At 32.3% G+C, this 18,377-nt stretch overlaps 2 protein-coding genes across 4 annotated transcripts in view; both read right to left on the bottom strand.

The window, feature by feature from the left end:
• The window catches only part of LOC134712872 (remodeling and spacing factor 1-like), a 28,487-nt gene extending 20,194 nt beyond the window's left edge, over positions 1-8,293 (bottom strand). The window contains exons 1-7 of the mRNA XM_063574855.1: positions 8,008-8,293; positions 5,495-5,589; positions 4,871-4,963; positions 4,350-4,478; positions 3,528-3,604; positions 2,697-2,791; positions 20-1,707 (exon numbers count right to left, since the gene is read on the bottom strand). Of these exons, the coding sequence (XP_063430925.1) occupies positions 20-1,707; positions 2,697-2,791; positions 3,528-3,604; positions 4,350-4,478; positions 4,871-4,963; positions 5,495-5,589; positions 8,008-8,152 (2,322 nt within the window). The 5' untranslated portion in view covers positions 8,153-8,293. The remainder of the gene's footprint in view (positions 1-19; positions 1,708-2,696; positions 2,792-3,527; positions 3,605-4,349; positions 4,479-4,870; positions 4,964-5,494; positions 5,590-8,007) is intronic.
• A 7,376-nt stretch (positions 8,294-15,669) lies between these two features.
• The window catches only part of LOC134712871 (receptor for retinol uptake stra6-like), a 36,047-nt gene continuing 33,339 nt past the window's right edge, over positions 15,670-18,377 (bottom strand). For all 3 annotated transcript variants that reach the window (XM_063574853.1, XM_063574854.1, XM_063574852.1), the window contains exon 18: positions 15,670-17,756. In XM_063574853.1, coding sequence (XP_063430923.1) covers positions 17,557-17,756 — 200 coding nt within the window. In that variant the 3' untranslated portion in view covers positions 15,670-17,556. The remainder of the gene's footprint in view (positions 17,757-18,377) is intronic.

Raw genomic sequence — 18,377 nt, 5'->3', positions numbered from 1 at the left:
TTTAAACATGAACACTAACCTTTACTGGTCGAGAACTTTTTCTGGTAGGTGTTGGTTCTGATTTCTTGCCCTTCTTGCCTTTAGGAGTAAGTTTTTTAGGAGTTGCTTTAGGTGTCTGTTTACCAGAAGATTTGGGTGTTCCTTTGATCTGACTGAGGGGTATGTCATCACTATCGTCTGTATCTTCAGTGGAAGACTTCACTTTAGCTGGAGACTTCTTCGTTAATATTTTCTTGGTTTGTTTTGACTTCTTTGATTCGGGTTCCACTGTTGGAGAATCCTCTGTCGAATTGTCCTCAAATAATAAAGGTCTTTTTTTACCTTTAACCTTTGACTTAGATTTACTAGGGGTTTTGTTGTTTTCTTTTTCTAAATCACCCTTATCATGATTATCATGATTATTTACAGTTTCCTCAGTTTTTGACAAAACCTCTGTATTTTCTAAGTTGGAATTACTTTCACCTTTATTGTCTTTGACCTGTGAATCTTGTGATTGAGTTCTTGTAGTACGTGATCTACTACTTCTCCTCACATTATTATCTGATACATCATTCACTTCTTTGTCGATTTCTGAATCAGTTTTTGGAATATCCTGCTTACCTCCCTTTTTGTCATCACAACCACATTTTATTTCCTCTGAAGATTCTACATTTTTGTCATCATTATCACATATAGCACCATAAAATTTTGAGGTAGAAAATTTGTTATCACTTGCTGAATTTTGTGTATCAGTTTTTGAAATTTCAGAAGTTTTAATGGATTTAATATCACAGTTTTCAGAATTATCATTTTCACTTTCCAACTTTTTACAAACAGCATTAGAATTATTTGTTTTACTTTCATCACTGTCATTTTCTTTATCGATGATCAAATCACTTTTATTATTACTTTTTGAATCCTTCTCCGATTCTGTCTGTTTTTTAAGATCCTTTTCTGCACCTTTATCAATTACAGAATTCTCTGCGGATGGAATGTTTACTGAAGGAGATTTCTCTTTAGATTCCTTCTGGTTTTCATCAACACATTTAATTTCTTTCTTTTTCTCTTCAAGTGAAGTATCTGCATTTTCAATATTGTCATCTTTAGCAGTAATTATATTAACAACATCAGCAGTAGTATCTTGATTTTTTACTTCTAACTTTTCACCAGAACTATTGTCAACTGGTTCCTTTTTAATGAAAACTGTATCCCCTGTATTTGTATTATCATGATTATCCTCTTTCTTTTCTTCAACACAATCACTTATTTCTACTTTAACATCTTTCTTTTCTTCACTACCTGAAGTGTCTACTTTGCAATCTTTCTTTCCATCACAATCTTTTGTTTCCTTTTTAGTATTTTTCTTTTCATCACATTTTTCTGATTCTTCTCTGATGTCCCCCTTTTCATCACATTTTTTTATTTCTATTTTGATGTCTTTCTTTTCATCACATTTATCTATTTCTATTTTGATGTCTTTCTTTTCATCACATTTTCTGATGTCGTCTTTGCTGTCTTTCTTTTCATTACTTTCTTCTGCTTTTGTCTTAACATCTTTCTTTTCATCATTCTCCTCATTTTTATTTACCACACCGTCTACTTCATCAAGTTTTTCTGGATGGGTTGTCTTCTCTGGATCTTTTTTGACATTTGGCAGAGAATCTTGTGAATCATCAAATGTTACTAATTTCTTTTCATCCTCAGCCTCTTCACTTTTAACACTGTTGGCTGGAAGGATATGGGTAAAATCATATTTAAAATAGTTATTTTATTATTTTGAAGAAGAAAAAAAAACCATAAAAGTACAAGATTTTCTTGCCATTTTTTGGAGAAACTTTACGAAAATCTTATTTTTTTTATATTTACTGAATGGCTTGTTGCTCCTGCTGTGTGGGTGCAGTAGAATGTGCCCCAGTGACTGTGGTGTATGTCCTTTTAGTTTATAGTTGGAGAATTATTCCCTCGTGAGATAGCCGTCAAAATATTCAATTGTCATTTCAGAACTTTTAGAACTTCTTTGTCATTTGGTCTATAGTGGAGAGTTGTCTCATTGGCAATCATATAAAATCTTCTTATTTTTATATTCATTGCAAAATATCTTGATATTTTCGAAGAAACAAACTAAATGATGATATAAACACAACTTAAATTCCAGCCTTGGTACAAGTTCAAGAGTTTCAGATCCAACAGTTTATTCAAGTCTCATAACACACAACAACATTTAAAACAAGATTAACAGATTAAAATATGTATGTGCCATTCTCAAAAGAATTATCAGATTTTATCAAAACAAATTTATATCAATCCATAGTTACATAAATTTCAACAAATACTTAGAGAAAACTATAAGGATAAATTGTAGCTAATGTAATTTTGAAGATATTAAATTTCATATTTGCAATGATTGCCAATGAAATGCTTATTGTACTTAAACAAATCTATGTCTGCAGATTGTCAAATTTTTAATTTCCAATTATCTCCCCTTATGCCTTAACAAAAAGTATAAGGTTGATTAGAGTACACGTATGGCTAGGTGAATGAATAAATTTTAGCAGAACATGACATTTCTGTATAACAAAGTGCATCTTGGATTCTAGCAATGCGTGGTGAGATAATTAACTGTAGTTATACTCTACCAACAAACTATACTCTCCATTGAAAGTAATGTCTCATCATATTTAATATTATTATTTTTATCCTGCCTTTAAATAACTTACATGTGCTGCTTTGTATATCTGTTATTTCTTTGGTTATGTCCCCATTAATTTCTTTCTCTAATCGAGCTACCAATTCTGCTAAATCATTTCTTGTTCTAAAATAAAATACATGTATAAATGTTTTTAAAATAGTTTTGGATTCTACGATCAGTAAACATCAATTTTCACTACCTCTAAGACTTATATGTCACCCTGGCTAATTTTTCAAATTGGATTATCATAATTAGCATCATTTAGGAAACAAGTTTTCTGTAATATATTCAGCATATATCAGGTTGCAATGTGGCATAATCAAATACAACTTTTATTTTCAACAATAAAAACATCTCTCTTCCTTCATGGCTGTCAAAGTTTTAAAACAAATTCCAGAAATGAAATGCTCTGTGAAACTCCTAAAACTAGTCATTTCTACAAACTAAGATTTCATTTAGTAAAGTATAGATTGTCTTGTACATAAATAAGGGTATAATGGGTTTTGCTCATACACTGACCTACAAAAGCTTCTAAAATCTTCTCCATTTGGTCTTTTGTGGATAGTTGTCTCATTGGCAATCATACCACATCTTATTACATATGTAATAATTTTGACTATCTGAAATTTAATTGTCTCCCCTTTTTTTTTAATGAAAGCTTGAAACTGATTTTATTTTCGATGCCTTTAGCCAAGATTATGATACTAATGAAATACTTCATAATTTCTCATCAACAGTTCAAAAAAGCTATCTTAACTTTTTCTTCAACTTTGTGTAATCTTCCATACATGTACATTACTTATTAAATGTGCATGTAAATTGTATGTAAATGTATAACATTCCTCACATTAATACCTACTTGCAAACAATTTCCCATGTTTCATCATCATTGTCATCTAGATCTTCTCTGTATACCCTTAAATTACATTCATTATCCTGAAATAATAATCATAATAAATTACACCAAGGAATTTTAGACTAGATCTTCTCTATATAACCTTAAAGTACATTCAATATCCTGAAATAATAATCTTATGAATTATACATAGGAAATCTAGACAAGACAAAATCAAACTATAACTGATAGAGGTTTTGTAAACTTAGTCTGGTCCTCAACAGATAATGAAAAAAAAATCATTCATCTGAAAGGATGTGTTTGTTCTTAAAGTACTTTTATCTTTGTAAACTTCAATGATTAGAGGAAGATTGTTTATTGTTTAATAGATAATTTATTAAAAACTACATGTTCTAACTATTAATTGGAATAATTAACAGCCTGAAGGTACAAGCTTGACAATAGAAGGTATATTTTGTAATTGGACTTAACGTTTCTTGTTGCATCAGATGACATCAGTTAGTCTAATATTTTTAATGGGTTCCATAGACTCATCTCATCAAGGGTTTGACCTAAATAGTATGACCATGTGGAATTGTCTGACTTCTCTTATTTTTCAAACTGAATGTACATCTAATAACCATATGAATCAGACAAAATATATCTAACAACATGGACAATAATCAAATGATGATATAAAAAGAATGATTTGTAGTGTAAATTGACTTTACATCTAAACTGGTCAAATGTTTGTAGTAAGTTACTTTTTCTGTAAATATCAGCAAGCCATTTTTTAAAAGTAAAATTATTTATCTTATATGTATAACATTAAGTCAATATACATACCAGCATATACCAATAGGCCAGACCATCTTTATCTCTTCCGATCGGCTGGAATCTCATATCTTCAGGAGCAAGCTTGTTTACCTTTTCTTTAAATGTGGAATTCTGATCAAACTGTTTCTCCAATAAAGTCTTAAAAAATGTTTAAGCAAAATAATATATTTAAGGATACACATTCCAATGTCATGAATGTAAGGAATATAAGATCTGCCAAATAAAATCACCTTCTTATGTTGTCGCCTAGGCAATATTTCACAAAATGTATATATTTATATGAAAAATTCTGCTTTCAAAAAAAAAGTTGCAAATATAATTATATTAAAAAAGGATCTTTGAGCACTGCATTCATTCTTTCAAAAGACTTCTGATTTTTTGCAATGAAAGAAACAATGTAAACTAAACACCATCAAAATACATGTACAACTATAAGTCTCATAGTGACTTGAAATAAGATATTTTCTATCTTGATTCATCAAAAACCCAGCTTGAAGACCAGATTTAACTTGTGTAAAATCATTTCTTACCTTCAAAAGCTTGATTTTTGTGGTCAGTTTACAATGCTTATATCCAAATTTCTCGATTTCCCATGCATCTACATTGGAGTAGGTGTGACAGAACTGAAATAAATAAAACAAAAAAGCATGACGTTTTTGAAGAGACCCTTTTGAACAACGTCTTCATTTTTCTTCCTTTGAAAGCTTTCTGATTGCAAAACAAAGCTTTTTCAACCTTATACATGTTGTATGTTTAGCTAGGAGGAATAAGATGTCACAAAATTTTCAAATTTTTTTCTCCAAGAAAAGCAAGACGTCAGGTTGATTCTATAATTAGACAAATTGGAAGTCTGAAGAAGAGTATTCCTCAAGAATCACAATGTAAATATATTCTTCAAGATCTAGTCTTGCCATTTCCATTCTCAATTTTATCGTCAAACAATCACATCTTGTTCTTATGTTAAAAATTACTTTCACAAACACTTGGGCTACATGGACTAGGTCAAGATAATCAATATGGTTCTCACAAAGTTTACTTTACATTATGTTAAACTTGGGATTATTTTCCTATTCCTTTTTTGGTAAATACAAATCTGAAAAATGCCCTAAAAAGTTTACCCGGAATACTACATAAACACCTGTTAAAAGACAAACCTTAATGATGTATCTTTCCCATCTGTTAGCAGTCACTGATGTCTTTCCAATTCTCCGTAACAAACGAACATGGAGATCAATAAGTGGCACTGGCACTAGAAAATAAATCAAATAATATAAATAAAGGACTACAAAAAGGTACAGCATGTGCAGCATTGTTGCAAAGTTAAGTTCAACAATTATTTATACATCGTAAACTTGAAGTGGTCGTACAAATGTACATGATGTAATGAGCACACAATAATATGATGGAAACAGCCATTATATATATATAAACAAGTCTAAATTGAAAATAAAATTCAAGCCTATGATTGAATTCACAACTTATAAATGTGTGCATGCAAACAAATGTGTTGGTAGAAGGTCTAAATACAGTACAAATTATAAACTAGAGGCTCCAAAGAGCCTGTGTCGCTCACCTTGGTCTATGTGAATATTAAACAAAGGACACAGATGGATTTATGACATAATTGTGTTTTGGTGATGGGAATGTGTTTGTAGATCTTACTTTTCTAAACATTCTTGCTGCTTACAATTATCTATAATGAACTTGGCCCAATATCTTCAGTGTAAAATGTTAGTGAAAATTTACAAATTTTACGAAAATTGTTAAAAATTGACTAAAAAGGACAAAAACTCCTTAGGGGGTCAATTGACCATTTTGGTCATGTTAACTTATTTTTCTGTCTTACTTTGCTGTACATTATTGCTGTTTACAGTTTATCTCTATCTATAGTAATATTCAAGATACAACCAAAATGAGAAAAGTTTCCTTAAAATTACCAATTCAGGGGCAGTAACCTAACAACAGGTTGTCTGATTCATCTGAAAATTTCAGGGTAGATAAATCTTGACTTGATAATCAATTTAACCCTCTGACAGATTACTCTAAATGCTTTGGTTTTTGAGTTATAAGCCAAAAACTGCAATTTACCCCTATGTTCTATTTTTAGCAGTGGCGGCCATCTCGGTTGGTAAGCCAGGTCAGCGGACACAAATTTTTAACTAAATATCCCAATGATGATTCTGGCCAAGTTTGGTTTAATTTCTCTCAATAGTTTCAGAGGAGAAGATTTTTCTAAAAGGTTACTAAGACTTACAAAAAATTGTTAAAAATTTACTATAAAGGGCAATTTCTCCTTAGGAAGTCACTTGACCATTTTGGTCATGTTAACTGTTTTGTAGATCTTACTGTGCCGTACATTTTTGCTGTTTACAGTTTATCTCTTTCTATAATAATACTCAAGATAATAACCCAAAACAGCAAAATTTCCTTAAAATTACCAATTCAGGGGCAGCAACCTAACAACAGGTTGTCTAATTCATCTGAAAATTTCAGGGCAGATAGATCTTGACCTGATAAACACTTTAACCTCCATGTTAGATTTGCTCTAAATGCTTTGATTTTTGAGTTATAAGCAAAAAACTGCATTTTACCCCTATGTTCTATTTTAAGCCGTGGCGGCCATCTTGGTTGGTATGCCGGATCCCTGGACACAATTTAAACTAAATACCCCAATGATGATTGTGGTTAAGTTTGGTTAAATTTGGCCCAGTAGTTTCAGAGGAGAAGATTTTTGTAAAAGTTTACAGACGATGGACGCAGGACGCCGGAAGCCAAGTGATGAGAAAAGCTCACTTGGCCCTTTGGGCCAGGTGAGCTAAAAAAAATACAACACACCAAAATAAACGTAGTCAGAAAATCACTTCATTTTGAAACTGAAGTCAAAGAAACAAAGTTATAGCAATACACTAACCATGCTAACCAAAACATGATAAAGAGTTCTTCAACACAAACTAAAACGTTTGCTCATAATCTCACTTTATTTAGAAAGATTTTTTTTTTTTAAAAACACTATCGAAAACATGATAAAGATTTATTCAAAACAAAAAAAATGCTGTCTCACTTAATTTTGAGACAATGACAACAAATATACTTATAAGAATACACTTGTTGCAAAACTTGATTGCAAAGTTATTAAACACAAAACCGATTAAAAATATATTTGGCGCGAACATGTAGGGTGCGAAAGTGAAAAGGGGCGAACATGAGTTGATGTGAAAGTGAATGGGCGCGAACGGACCCGGATTCGTCCTACACGCTCCCTTGGGTGCTGATTGTTCGGTTTTGATTGTTCTGGTGGTGGGATAATATTGTAAAGGACATGTCTCCATTAATCCTTAAGGAGTGTTCATGGATCCGCTGTACACTTGCAGTCAATCAAGGGGTGGGTCTCAACTGGCAGAATCTTGAAGTACATACACTCATACTGCCATTTGTTTATCATTGTTTATGGACACAATGGAGTTATAAATTCAGCAAATAACTAATTAATAACATGTGCTCATTTAAAGATATATAAATGCATAGAAGTATCATCGAGGTACATGAAAATGCATGATTTAAAGGGTTAATTTATATTGTTTATACAAATTATGCTTTTATGGATTCCTAATCATTGTGCATTTTTATCGGTAAAAATTATGTATGGATTTCGAACTAATATGCATACCCTGCTTCGTATCTTCGAGCCATCTTTCGAGATCAGAGTAGGAGATCTCTTTGAGACCGATCATTTCCCCATAGCGATCCCAAAAATTGCATATAACAGCAAAGTTTGGATCATTGTGACACAAGCTTTCCGCAGCCATCGCCATTTTGGATATGCTAATGATAAAATCCTGTTAAAAACTGGTATTTCGACCTGGGAATCGCTTCAAAACATTCATTTATTTAAAATGCAGACATTGCCATTCTTTTAAGACGTAAAATATTGCAATTGTCATTTATTTTAAGAAAATATTTCAGATGTTTGTTCGAAACAATGGATAGAGAAAAGTTCTTAACTAAATTAATTGACCTTGACCCGTAATAATAACAAAGAACAATCTATAGTTCATTTCTTTTATCTCGTCTGTTGCTCTATGTAGAGTGGGGTGCTCATTTTCGCCACATCTTTTCATGTTTTCTACAGTATCTGTCCAGGTCTTAATGTTTTTGAAGTATACTGATACTTTTATATGAAGATAACTTCAAATGCAAAATATTCTTAAGCTTGAAAACGTGTTTGTTTGAATATAATCATCTGAAAAGTTAGATTAAAGGGTGTTTGAAATATCCTGATTTTTTGTCAATGGGGAACACATATTCGCCGTTTTTACACATCTATTTAAAACCAAATTACCGCAGCTTTAAAAAAACATTGGTCAAAATACCACCGTCTGATAATTTATTTTTTAATATTTCCATAATTTTTCAGTAGTTGCCTTGATCATTGAAACTTAATTGTTCATGTTATTAAAAGGAATAACAGTGTAAGATGCAGACACTGTGTGAAGTGAAATGATCTGATATGCCAGAGGCGGATTTAGGGGGGAGGGGGGCAGGGGGCCCGCCCCCCTTTGTGGGGAAAAATTGGTTGCTGATATAGGGAATCACTGAAGCGTGACTGGAGTGGGCCCCCTCTTAGGCCAGTCAGGGGCCCCCACTTATGAAAATTTCTGGATCCGCCACTGTATACTCAGCATATCAGTACCATATAATTTTGGTTAATTTCTTTGATTTATACTGGAAGAGTTGCCGCCGTAAACTAGATGTCTATATTAGGCAAATGCAGTTGTACGGTTGACGCATTGTCTTGGTGCATGGTGGTCATTTTATTTTGTTAGAATTTTATTTTTTATTTAAACTCTATGGCAAATTCAAAGAGGGGAAGCCCATAAAACTCAAACGAAACAATTGAAAAAAAGTGCCCGATGCTATTCTTGACCTGGTTCGTACAGGCATTTTCCATGTTTCCCAGAAGAAAATGATGGGTTAAACCGGATTTCATAGCTAAATAAAATTGAAAATGGAAATGGGGAATGTGCCAAAGAGACAACAACCCGACCATAGAACAGACAACAACAGAAGGTCGATCACCAACAGGTCTTTAATGCAGCGAGAAATTCCCGCACCCTGAGGCGTCCATCAGCCGGCCCCTACACAAATATATATACTAGTTCAGTGATAATGAACGCCATACTTAACTACAAATTGTACACAAGAAACTAAAATTCAAAATCGAATACAAGACTAACAAATGCCAGAGTCTCCTGTTTTTGGACAGGCGCAAAAATTCGGCGGGCACGGTTAAACATGTTTATGAGATCTCAATCCTTCCCCTATAGCTCTAGCCAATGTAGAAAATTAAACACGTAACGATACGCACATTAAAATTCAGTTCAAGAGAAGTCCGAGTCTGAAGTCAGAAGATGTAACAAAAGAAAATAAACAAAATGACAATAATACATTATGATAGATAACAACAGACTACTAGCAGTTAACTGACATGCCAGCTTCAGACTTTAATTAAACCCATTGAAAGATTATGTCTTCATCATATGAATATCAGGCACAATCCTTCCCGTTAGCGGTTTAGTATAATACCATCATAAAATTGAGAATGGAAATGGGGAATGTGTTGAAGAGACAACAGCCAGACCATAGAACAGACAAGATCAGAAGATCACCAACAGGTCTTCAATGCAGCGAGAAATTCCCGCACCTGGAGGCGTATATAAAATATATGAGAAGACCATAACTGATTATACACAAATGTGTTTAGTTTCGATGCAAAGACCCTATTAGTGAATCAATATCAACGTCAAAATATGCAATCTTAATGGCCTGACAACAGTATCGTTACTATATCCCTTCTTAAAAAGTCTATTTTGAAGGCCGTACATTGACCTATAATGGTTTACCTTTATAAATTGTTATTCGGATTGAGAGTTGTCTCATTGGCACTCACACCACATCTTCCTATATCTGTTTAAAAGTTTTGTTAGCTTCTGTTTGTAATTGATTACTGGCTTGGAAAGCGATTTAGATTTTTTTTTGGTATTAAACGTCGGAAAATGCATTAAAATTACAAAAATAAGCTCTGGAGAAAATTTGCAATAGAGCTCCTCGTTGCTGTCATTGAAACTATATACAGCGGACATACTCGCTAAATGTTTTAAGACGTTCTTTTGATAAAATAGACACATTTCGAGAAAAAGAAAGTATTGGACACGTTGGGGCAAGGTAAGAATATTGGGCACATTTGAACGATAAATAAACGGACATCTGTGAAACGGATATTCCATATTGGCCAAACAACTCGTGATGGCGTCCGTAAAATGTATGAAGGGATTCTTATCAACAACATATTTGTTGACTTTGGAGGTAGACTATTCCAACAAATTGTCGGCATTCCTATGGGAGCTATCTGTGCGCCTCTTGCCGACTGATTCTTATTTTCATATGAATCAGAGTTCCTCAAGACACTTTTCAAAAACAAGAGGATCAAAGAAGCCAGATTATTTAATTTCACTTTCAGATATATTGATGATGTTCTTTCCATAAACAATCCGAACTCAGTTTCAGATTGGGTTCCATTGATATATCCCCCAGAACTAGAAATTAAAGAAACAACATACACGGCTTCCTCCACCTCATTTTTAGACTTATTTCTCGAATTTGACTTACACAGTCATCTCAGTTCCAGAGTCTATGACACACGAGACGATTTTTAATTTTGAAATTATAAATTCCACCCACCTTATTAGCAATATACCAACTTCACCTGCATATGGGATATATATTTCCCCACTTATTCGATATTCAAGAGCTCGCAGCTCTTACTCAGACTTTGGAAGACGTCATCGGTGTCTGAGTAGAAAGTTGATTTACCAGGGATATGTTAAAGAACGTCTCGTCCTTTTTCTAATAAAGTTCATCGGAAGGTACTAAGACCCTTTTAATAAATATTCCGTATCAACTTCAAAAATAATACATGATGGTCTTGATTATAGATTATGCGTACTGATGTTGTTTATCATCTCAACAACGTGTTTTATTGTTCTTTCATTTGTCTTTGTTCCATTATTTATATTATTTTCACGGTTGGATTGTTTATGTGATATCCATTTAACGTGGCTCGGTACTTATACATCTTCAAATGATCCCGTCAGTATGACATTGTTCTGTTTTATGTCCTTATGATATATTTCTATTATGAATTTATACAAAATACGTTGAACCACAAACGTCAAAATTATTCAATCGCGCAGTGGAATTAACTATTTGTGGTATCTTATAAATTCTATAGAAATTTTGGACAATTTTAAATTTCGGTCTATTTCTGAAATTTATTCTTACATACTTTTGATTTTTTAACCCTGTATGCCAACATTTCCTATGTGAAATTTTAAAATTGTTTGTATGCACATTGTACGACAAATATATGTGACGCATAAAATTTTCTGACGTCAGACACGCAAATCAATGAATGTATTTGTAGATACTAGTAGATGTTTTTGTGTTCTATTAAATAGTTCCTTTTAAAATTGTTCTACGATAATGACTGCTGTACCCATATTTTGACTATTTTATTTATTGTGTCTGCTTAGTTAACGCATCATTGTAAATATAACGGAATTTGATGAATCTGCCATCAAAGTGAGAGGGTTAGCGCTATGAAACCAGGTTTAATCCACCATTTTCTACATTTGAAAATGCCCGTACCAAGTCAAGATTATGACAGTTCTTGTCCATTCGTTTTTGATGCGTTTTGTTATTTGATTTTGCCATGAGATTATGGACTTTCCGAATTGATTTTCCTCTTAGCCTTCAGTATTTTTGTGATTTTACTTTTTTCAACATTACTACTTGGAACTCTTGGTTTAATAGTTTCCTTTTGAACAGCAACACTCTTTAAAGGAAATCATTATAGGAAATGCAAGGCCCGGGAAAATTGTATTAATTGAGAGATATGCACGATTTAAAAAAAAAATGCACAACGGATTAATTTTTTCCTAGCTGTTGTTTCCATGCTTGATGTATTCAAGAAGCGAATAACTCGACTGCGGAAAATTTACAAATGGCTTCCAGTTTGTAAAAACAGATGCTTTCAGTGTACAGTTGTTACATCCCAGCTCATTTTTTCTACCAGGGTGATCTGAGCCGGATCATCCTTATCCTTTCTTTGTTTTGCATGCTTTCCTTTGTTCTGTAACATTTTGGCCGGAATGTTAAATCCACTATAAAATTTACAATTATTTATACGGAAAAAGACTCTCTATCAAAATTTATGTACATATCCTGTGTCTATGCTGGGATTCGAACTCAAGACCTTTAGCATATTAACCCACGACACAAACCCCTCCACCAGAACGACTGGATACCAACTATCATTAATTAAACATATAAAAGGGAGCAGGATATTTTCAGAAGTGAGGCGAGTTGGCAGACTTTATTCAGTGGGATATTAACCCTCTCCGTAAATAAGTGAGTTGTCGGACTGATTGTTCAATGGGATTTTATCCTTTTTCAAAAGTGGTGCGAGTTGGTAAAAAAGAGTGGGAAGATATTTTTAGAAAGTGGAGATTTGATGTAGGCCCGTGGGGCGAGTTGAAATGGTTTCATATTAAATCATCGTGTTCGGGGGTTATAAAGGGTATACATTATATAAGATATGAAGTACATTACATGGCGTTCTAAACTCGATTTTATGAATTGCAAATATTTTTTTTGGCTAATCTTAAACAGCTGGGATGTAAAATAGTTAATCCATTCGGACTTGGGTTTGTCAGTGTTAGATCACCCTCTGCCCTCCGGCTATCAGGATAAAATCTTACACTGACACACCGCGTCCTCTTGGGATAACTGCTATTATTACCTTTGACGTGTTATAGTAGTCTCAGGTAAATATTAAGTTCTACTCAGATATAGCCTAGGGATGGAAACGTAGAAGAAGACAAAGTTAAGAATGTCCTTAATTATTATAGTAGCAATCCAGTTTATTACTTTACCGATTTGTTTTTGTGTGTTTGACTTTAACAACTAGATACTAGTACCGGGTAGTCTAGATAGATAAATAAAGGCAACAGTAGTATACCGCTGTTCAAAACTCATAAATCCATGGACCAAAAAAAAAGGGGGTAACAAACTAAAACTGAGGGAAACACATTAAATATAAGAGGAGAACAACGACACAACATTAAAATGTTACACACACAGAAACGGAATAAGGATTAGACAAAATCCTATGAGAATAACAAATATAATATCAAAACCAAATACATGAATTTGGGATAGATAAGTACCGTGACACGTCTTATAGTAATGTTCACACTCAAAGATAATAGAAAACAAACGACACAACGGAAACACAACGTTCAAATGTAACACACACAGAAACGAACTATAATATAACAATGGCCATATTCCTGACTTGGTACAGATAAATACAGAGCTTCTGCTGATATTTTACCCCTGAACACAAGTCAGGCTATCTGGACCATTTGCTTTTTGTTTTAGTTGCACGTACAACAAGGTAAACCGACCAAATCTTGCGCCATACAAGTCATTTGTCGTTGGTTTTTGTTTCAATTGTCTGTTTTCTCAAGTTGGTTGTTGTTTGTTAAAGTATATACCGGATATTTCTGACCTGTTCTATTATAATTTATAAGTGTCCCCAAATTCCAACAATAAAAACCACAATGTGACATAGCCAAAGAAGAGAATGCACAAAATTGGATAGGTATATGCACATGTATTCCTGTAAGCATGATTGATAAACGCTGGTCCTTTTAGAAAAAAATAAAGTTATTTTCTCGTCTATTCCAGATATATTATATTACAATTCACGTAACTCAGAACTATAAGATTACATTTCAAATAATCAAGCGCTTTAAGATTCTATTTCTTTCGTGCAGTTCAGATATATGAAGACATAGTTCTGTATCTGTAGTGGTACGTGTAGAATCCTGTTTAGGCTTTTATACATAGTTAAGTGAAATAAAGTGTTGTGTACTAAAAAGACTGCAGGTGAAGTGTTTATGCAACGCTGAATAGACTGCAAGTTAAATATTGAATGCAAGTGACGTGTATAACCAATGCTGAATTAACTACATGCGAAATGTTTTTCTACCTCAGACATAGATTAACTTAGCTGTATTTGGCAAAACGTTTAGGAATTTTGGTCCTCAATGCTCTTCAACTCGTACTGTATTTGACCCTTTTAACTTTCCTGGATTTGAGCGTCACTAATGAGTCTTTTGTAGACAATACGCGCGTCTGGCGTATATACTAAATTTAGTCCTGGTATCTATGATGAGTTTATTTAAGCAATGCGGAATTGACTGTCATAAAAGATAATGTCTTTCATAATGCATTGGGACCATGAATACCCTTTCATACCCAAATCTATTTAATTTTGATAACACACCAATGTTAGGTACTTGAGTAGTTAATAGTTACTTTATATTATTTGTCTTTATTTGTGCAAGGTTATCATATAAACAACAAGAATAAGGCAAACATTAAATACAGCATTCACTGGAAGACATACAAATCGTTTCTTTCAATTGAACTTATTAAATACGTACATTATGTTCATAGATTAAATGAAGACACATAACAATACAAATGAAGTAGCAAATAGTCAAATATTTATGGTCATTGTAAAAAAAAAATCTAAAATTATATTGAAAGTTAGACATTACATAACTTATATATAGCCCTTGCTAAAATCTAGCCTACATAAGCCTTATCTCCATCAAATTAAAATGTTTGACCATTTCTCTATTAATTGATGCACAAAGATATCTTTTTTCAGGAAAGCAGAGAGAAATAGTCAGAGAAAAGCAAAGGTTAGCTAATTTATGTGCACAACTAAAAAATCATAAACGAAATTTTATAAAGCGTATATCTTATCAAAATTCTTTAGAGGGTTTATTTATAAAGTATACAGGAAAATATGATATAAAATTATAATAGATTGTTGACAGCTGTGTATAATTTGTTTCAATATTTAAATACAAGTGTTGATTTCTAAAAAATAAACAATTGTAGACTATATATACAAAACAATATAATAAAGGGGGAAATAAGTATGTTAAAACAATTACAAAATCATACAAAATCATACTTAAATTTCTTATAAAATTCCTTTACAATCACCAAGTAATAACCGTATTCCTTTTGTTTTAGCCTAATCACAAACTGTTGTGTGACAAAAGCGGGGCGAAATATATCAGTGGGACATTCAAAATCATAAGTCGAAAACAAACTGACAACGTCGTGGTTAAAATAAGGATAAGACAAACAGACAAACACACAATAGTACAAATCACAACATAGGAAACTAATCGCTTCAACTAGGTTAACCGTATGCAAAAAGGTTTAAAGTCAATAATAATATCAATATGTACTAAATTAATGTTTATACTACTGCATATAGAATGTCAACGTACCATTTTGGTTGCACATAAAAAAAATAACCTCAAATAGTATAGTTGTCATGTAAATAGTATGATTGTCATGTAATTGGGAAGTGTCAGTGGTAAGATTGACTTGCCACTTATGTTTCATTATAATCATTATATCTCTGACCTTTGTTAGTCTTGCATAATTTTTAATTTTAGTTTCTTTAACGCCAAAATATGCAATCTTTAATGACTTGACAACAGTATCGTAACTATATCCCGTCTTAATAAGTCTATTTAATGGTTTTGTCAGCTTTTGAGGTCAATACTGATGTCCTTATACCGATGATAAAATTTAATAAATGTTTTGACTAGTTTGTATACAACCTTCATTTGGGACAGGGACTAAATGATTCAAGCGGAAATTTGATTAATTAATGGTAATGCACATGTATTTCTTATTTCCCAAACATCACCGACTCATTACTAGTGCTTCTTCTTTAACTGACATATTCGAAAACATTTAAAAATTGTACGCGATATGGTGATAAGAACTTATATCATATACACATCGCAATAATTTAAGTCACAATTGTGAGGTAATATAATGTTAAAAATTATCAATTCCAGCATACATAAATCATCTATATTACTTAGCACGTCCTTATTCACTATCAGTATACTACAGTCGTGCGTCATCGTATACGCATTGTAAATGTAAAATGCACTGCTAGTTTTATAAAAAAAAATACTTTAAATGTTATAAAAGATTTCATTTGATCAAGGAGACAACCCAAAACAAAAATAATGTAAAATGTAAAAAGCTAATACAATTGATCGTGTAAAACTATTCGTAAAGAAGTCTATTTATGTATAAAAATACAAAACAGTAAAAAATAATATATTACAATTTCTTTATACAATATAGATATAATAACGGCGATTATTTTACTAATCGTAATAATTAGTTATAATATCAAAATAAATGAGCGGTTTCCATACGACAAAACTACTAATCACTAAATTGTATGACTACTCTTAATACCTTGCCTTTAACGGTCAACAACCTCTTAAACGTTTTAAGCAACTATAAACATTATTGCACATTAAACACAAACAAGAGAAAGTAATGGCAGAACGGGTACCCTGACTTCTGTTGCTCCCACTTAATTTGAAAGTATTTTAACGAAGTACCTTTAGGTTATTTTTTACAATTACACTGCTTGAATGATTGATTAGTGATTGATTCGCATCATTACATACAAACATAACCGCGACAAAGCCGATCAATTACACTGTAATGGTTTATAATAAATTGAATTGTTGGATACTATACAATTTATAAAAGGGTTATTGCATAATGTAAACGAATAATGTTTCTCTCAACGTACAATATTGAACTCGAAAGCTTGTGAACTATAATATACTCTTCGGGAAATATAATACAAAGACAATTATCCCGTTAAAACCATTCCCTTCTTTCTTTCTTTTAAAACAGTGACAAACACACCTAACATTAATCAACAACATATGTATACTGTAAAATTGTAATAATGTATTGTTTTTGAAATCACAGTACTGGTATATTCTATAAGATTATATGCGGTTGTAAATTTCAAATAATCTACATAAATTGTATTTGATATTAACGTTGGTTGCGAATCTATATATTCTATTACTTGTTCAATGGAGGATATATTTCTTAGTGTGAATAATACCAAACTTTCTAATATATAATTGCTCAACAGTCAAAAGTAAACGAAATTGAAAGTAATGTAGCGTTCTATGCTTTCATTTTTTAAAACCTGACAATCTAACATTTCCAAAATTTACATCTTTTTGCCTAATATTTCAATACGTATATCCCTATCATCCACATCTGCTTCGATTTCCCTCTGTTTAAATATCTGCATCATTGCATCTTTTCGTTGTATAAATAGCTGAGGATTTTTTATTAAGGTATAGGCCAGTTTCCATTGAAACCTGGCGACTGTATTAATTGGTCGCTTTGGTTTGATCATCATTGTTCCTACATAGAAATTAAAACTTATTAATTAATTTGTTAATAAATAACACCGTGTGGTAATTTTTTATAAATTTCCTGTTAACAGAACTTTGAATTTTTCGAAAAACTAAGGATTTTCTTGTCCCAGGATTAGATAATTCAGCCGTATTTGGCACAACTATATGGAATTTTGAATTCTCATCAACTTTGTATTTGTTTGGCTTTAAAACTATTTTGATATGAGCGTCACTGATGAGTCTAATGAAGACGAAACGCGCGTCTGGCGTACTAAATTATAATCCTGGTACTTTTTATTTATGAAAAGATTAAGATATTCTCACATATATATTAGAAAATAACACAACTAGATTTATACTTGATTTTCATATGATGAAGACTTAATCTTTAAATAACTTTAATTGAGGTCTGAGTCAAGAGGCTCTTGCCTTTGTTGGTCTTGTATGTTTTTTTTTATTATTTTAGATCATTTATATGTATTGGAGTTTAGTGTAACGTCCATTCTCACTAAACTAACATGCAATTTTATTTTGTGCAGACAAAGACCATCTCCTGGCTCCGGATGTGTAATTTTTACGCTGCGGTGAAGACCCATCGGTGGTTTTCGACTATTATCTTCTCTTTGAT

Source organism: Mytilus trossulus, chromosome 3, assembly GCF_036588685.1.
Source record: "Mytilus trossulus isolate FHL-02 chromosome 3, PNRI_Mtr1.1.1.hap1, whole genome shotgun sequence".
Lineage (NCBI taxonomy): Eukaryota > Metazoa > Mollusca > Bivalvia > Mytilida > Mytilidae > Mytilus > Mytilus trossulus.
Note: the sequence above shows the minus strand (reverse complement) of the source record. Positions and strands in the feature narration are given on the sequence as shown.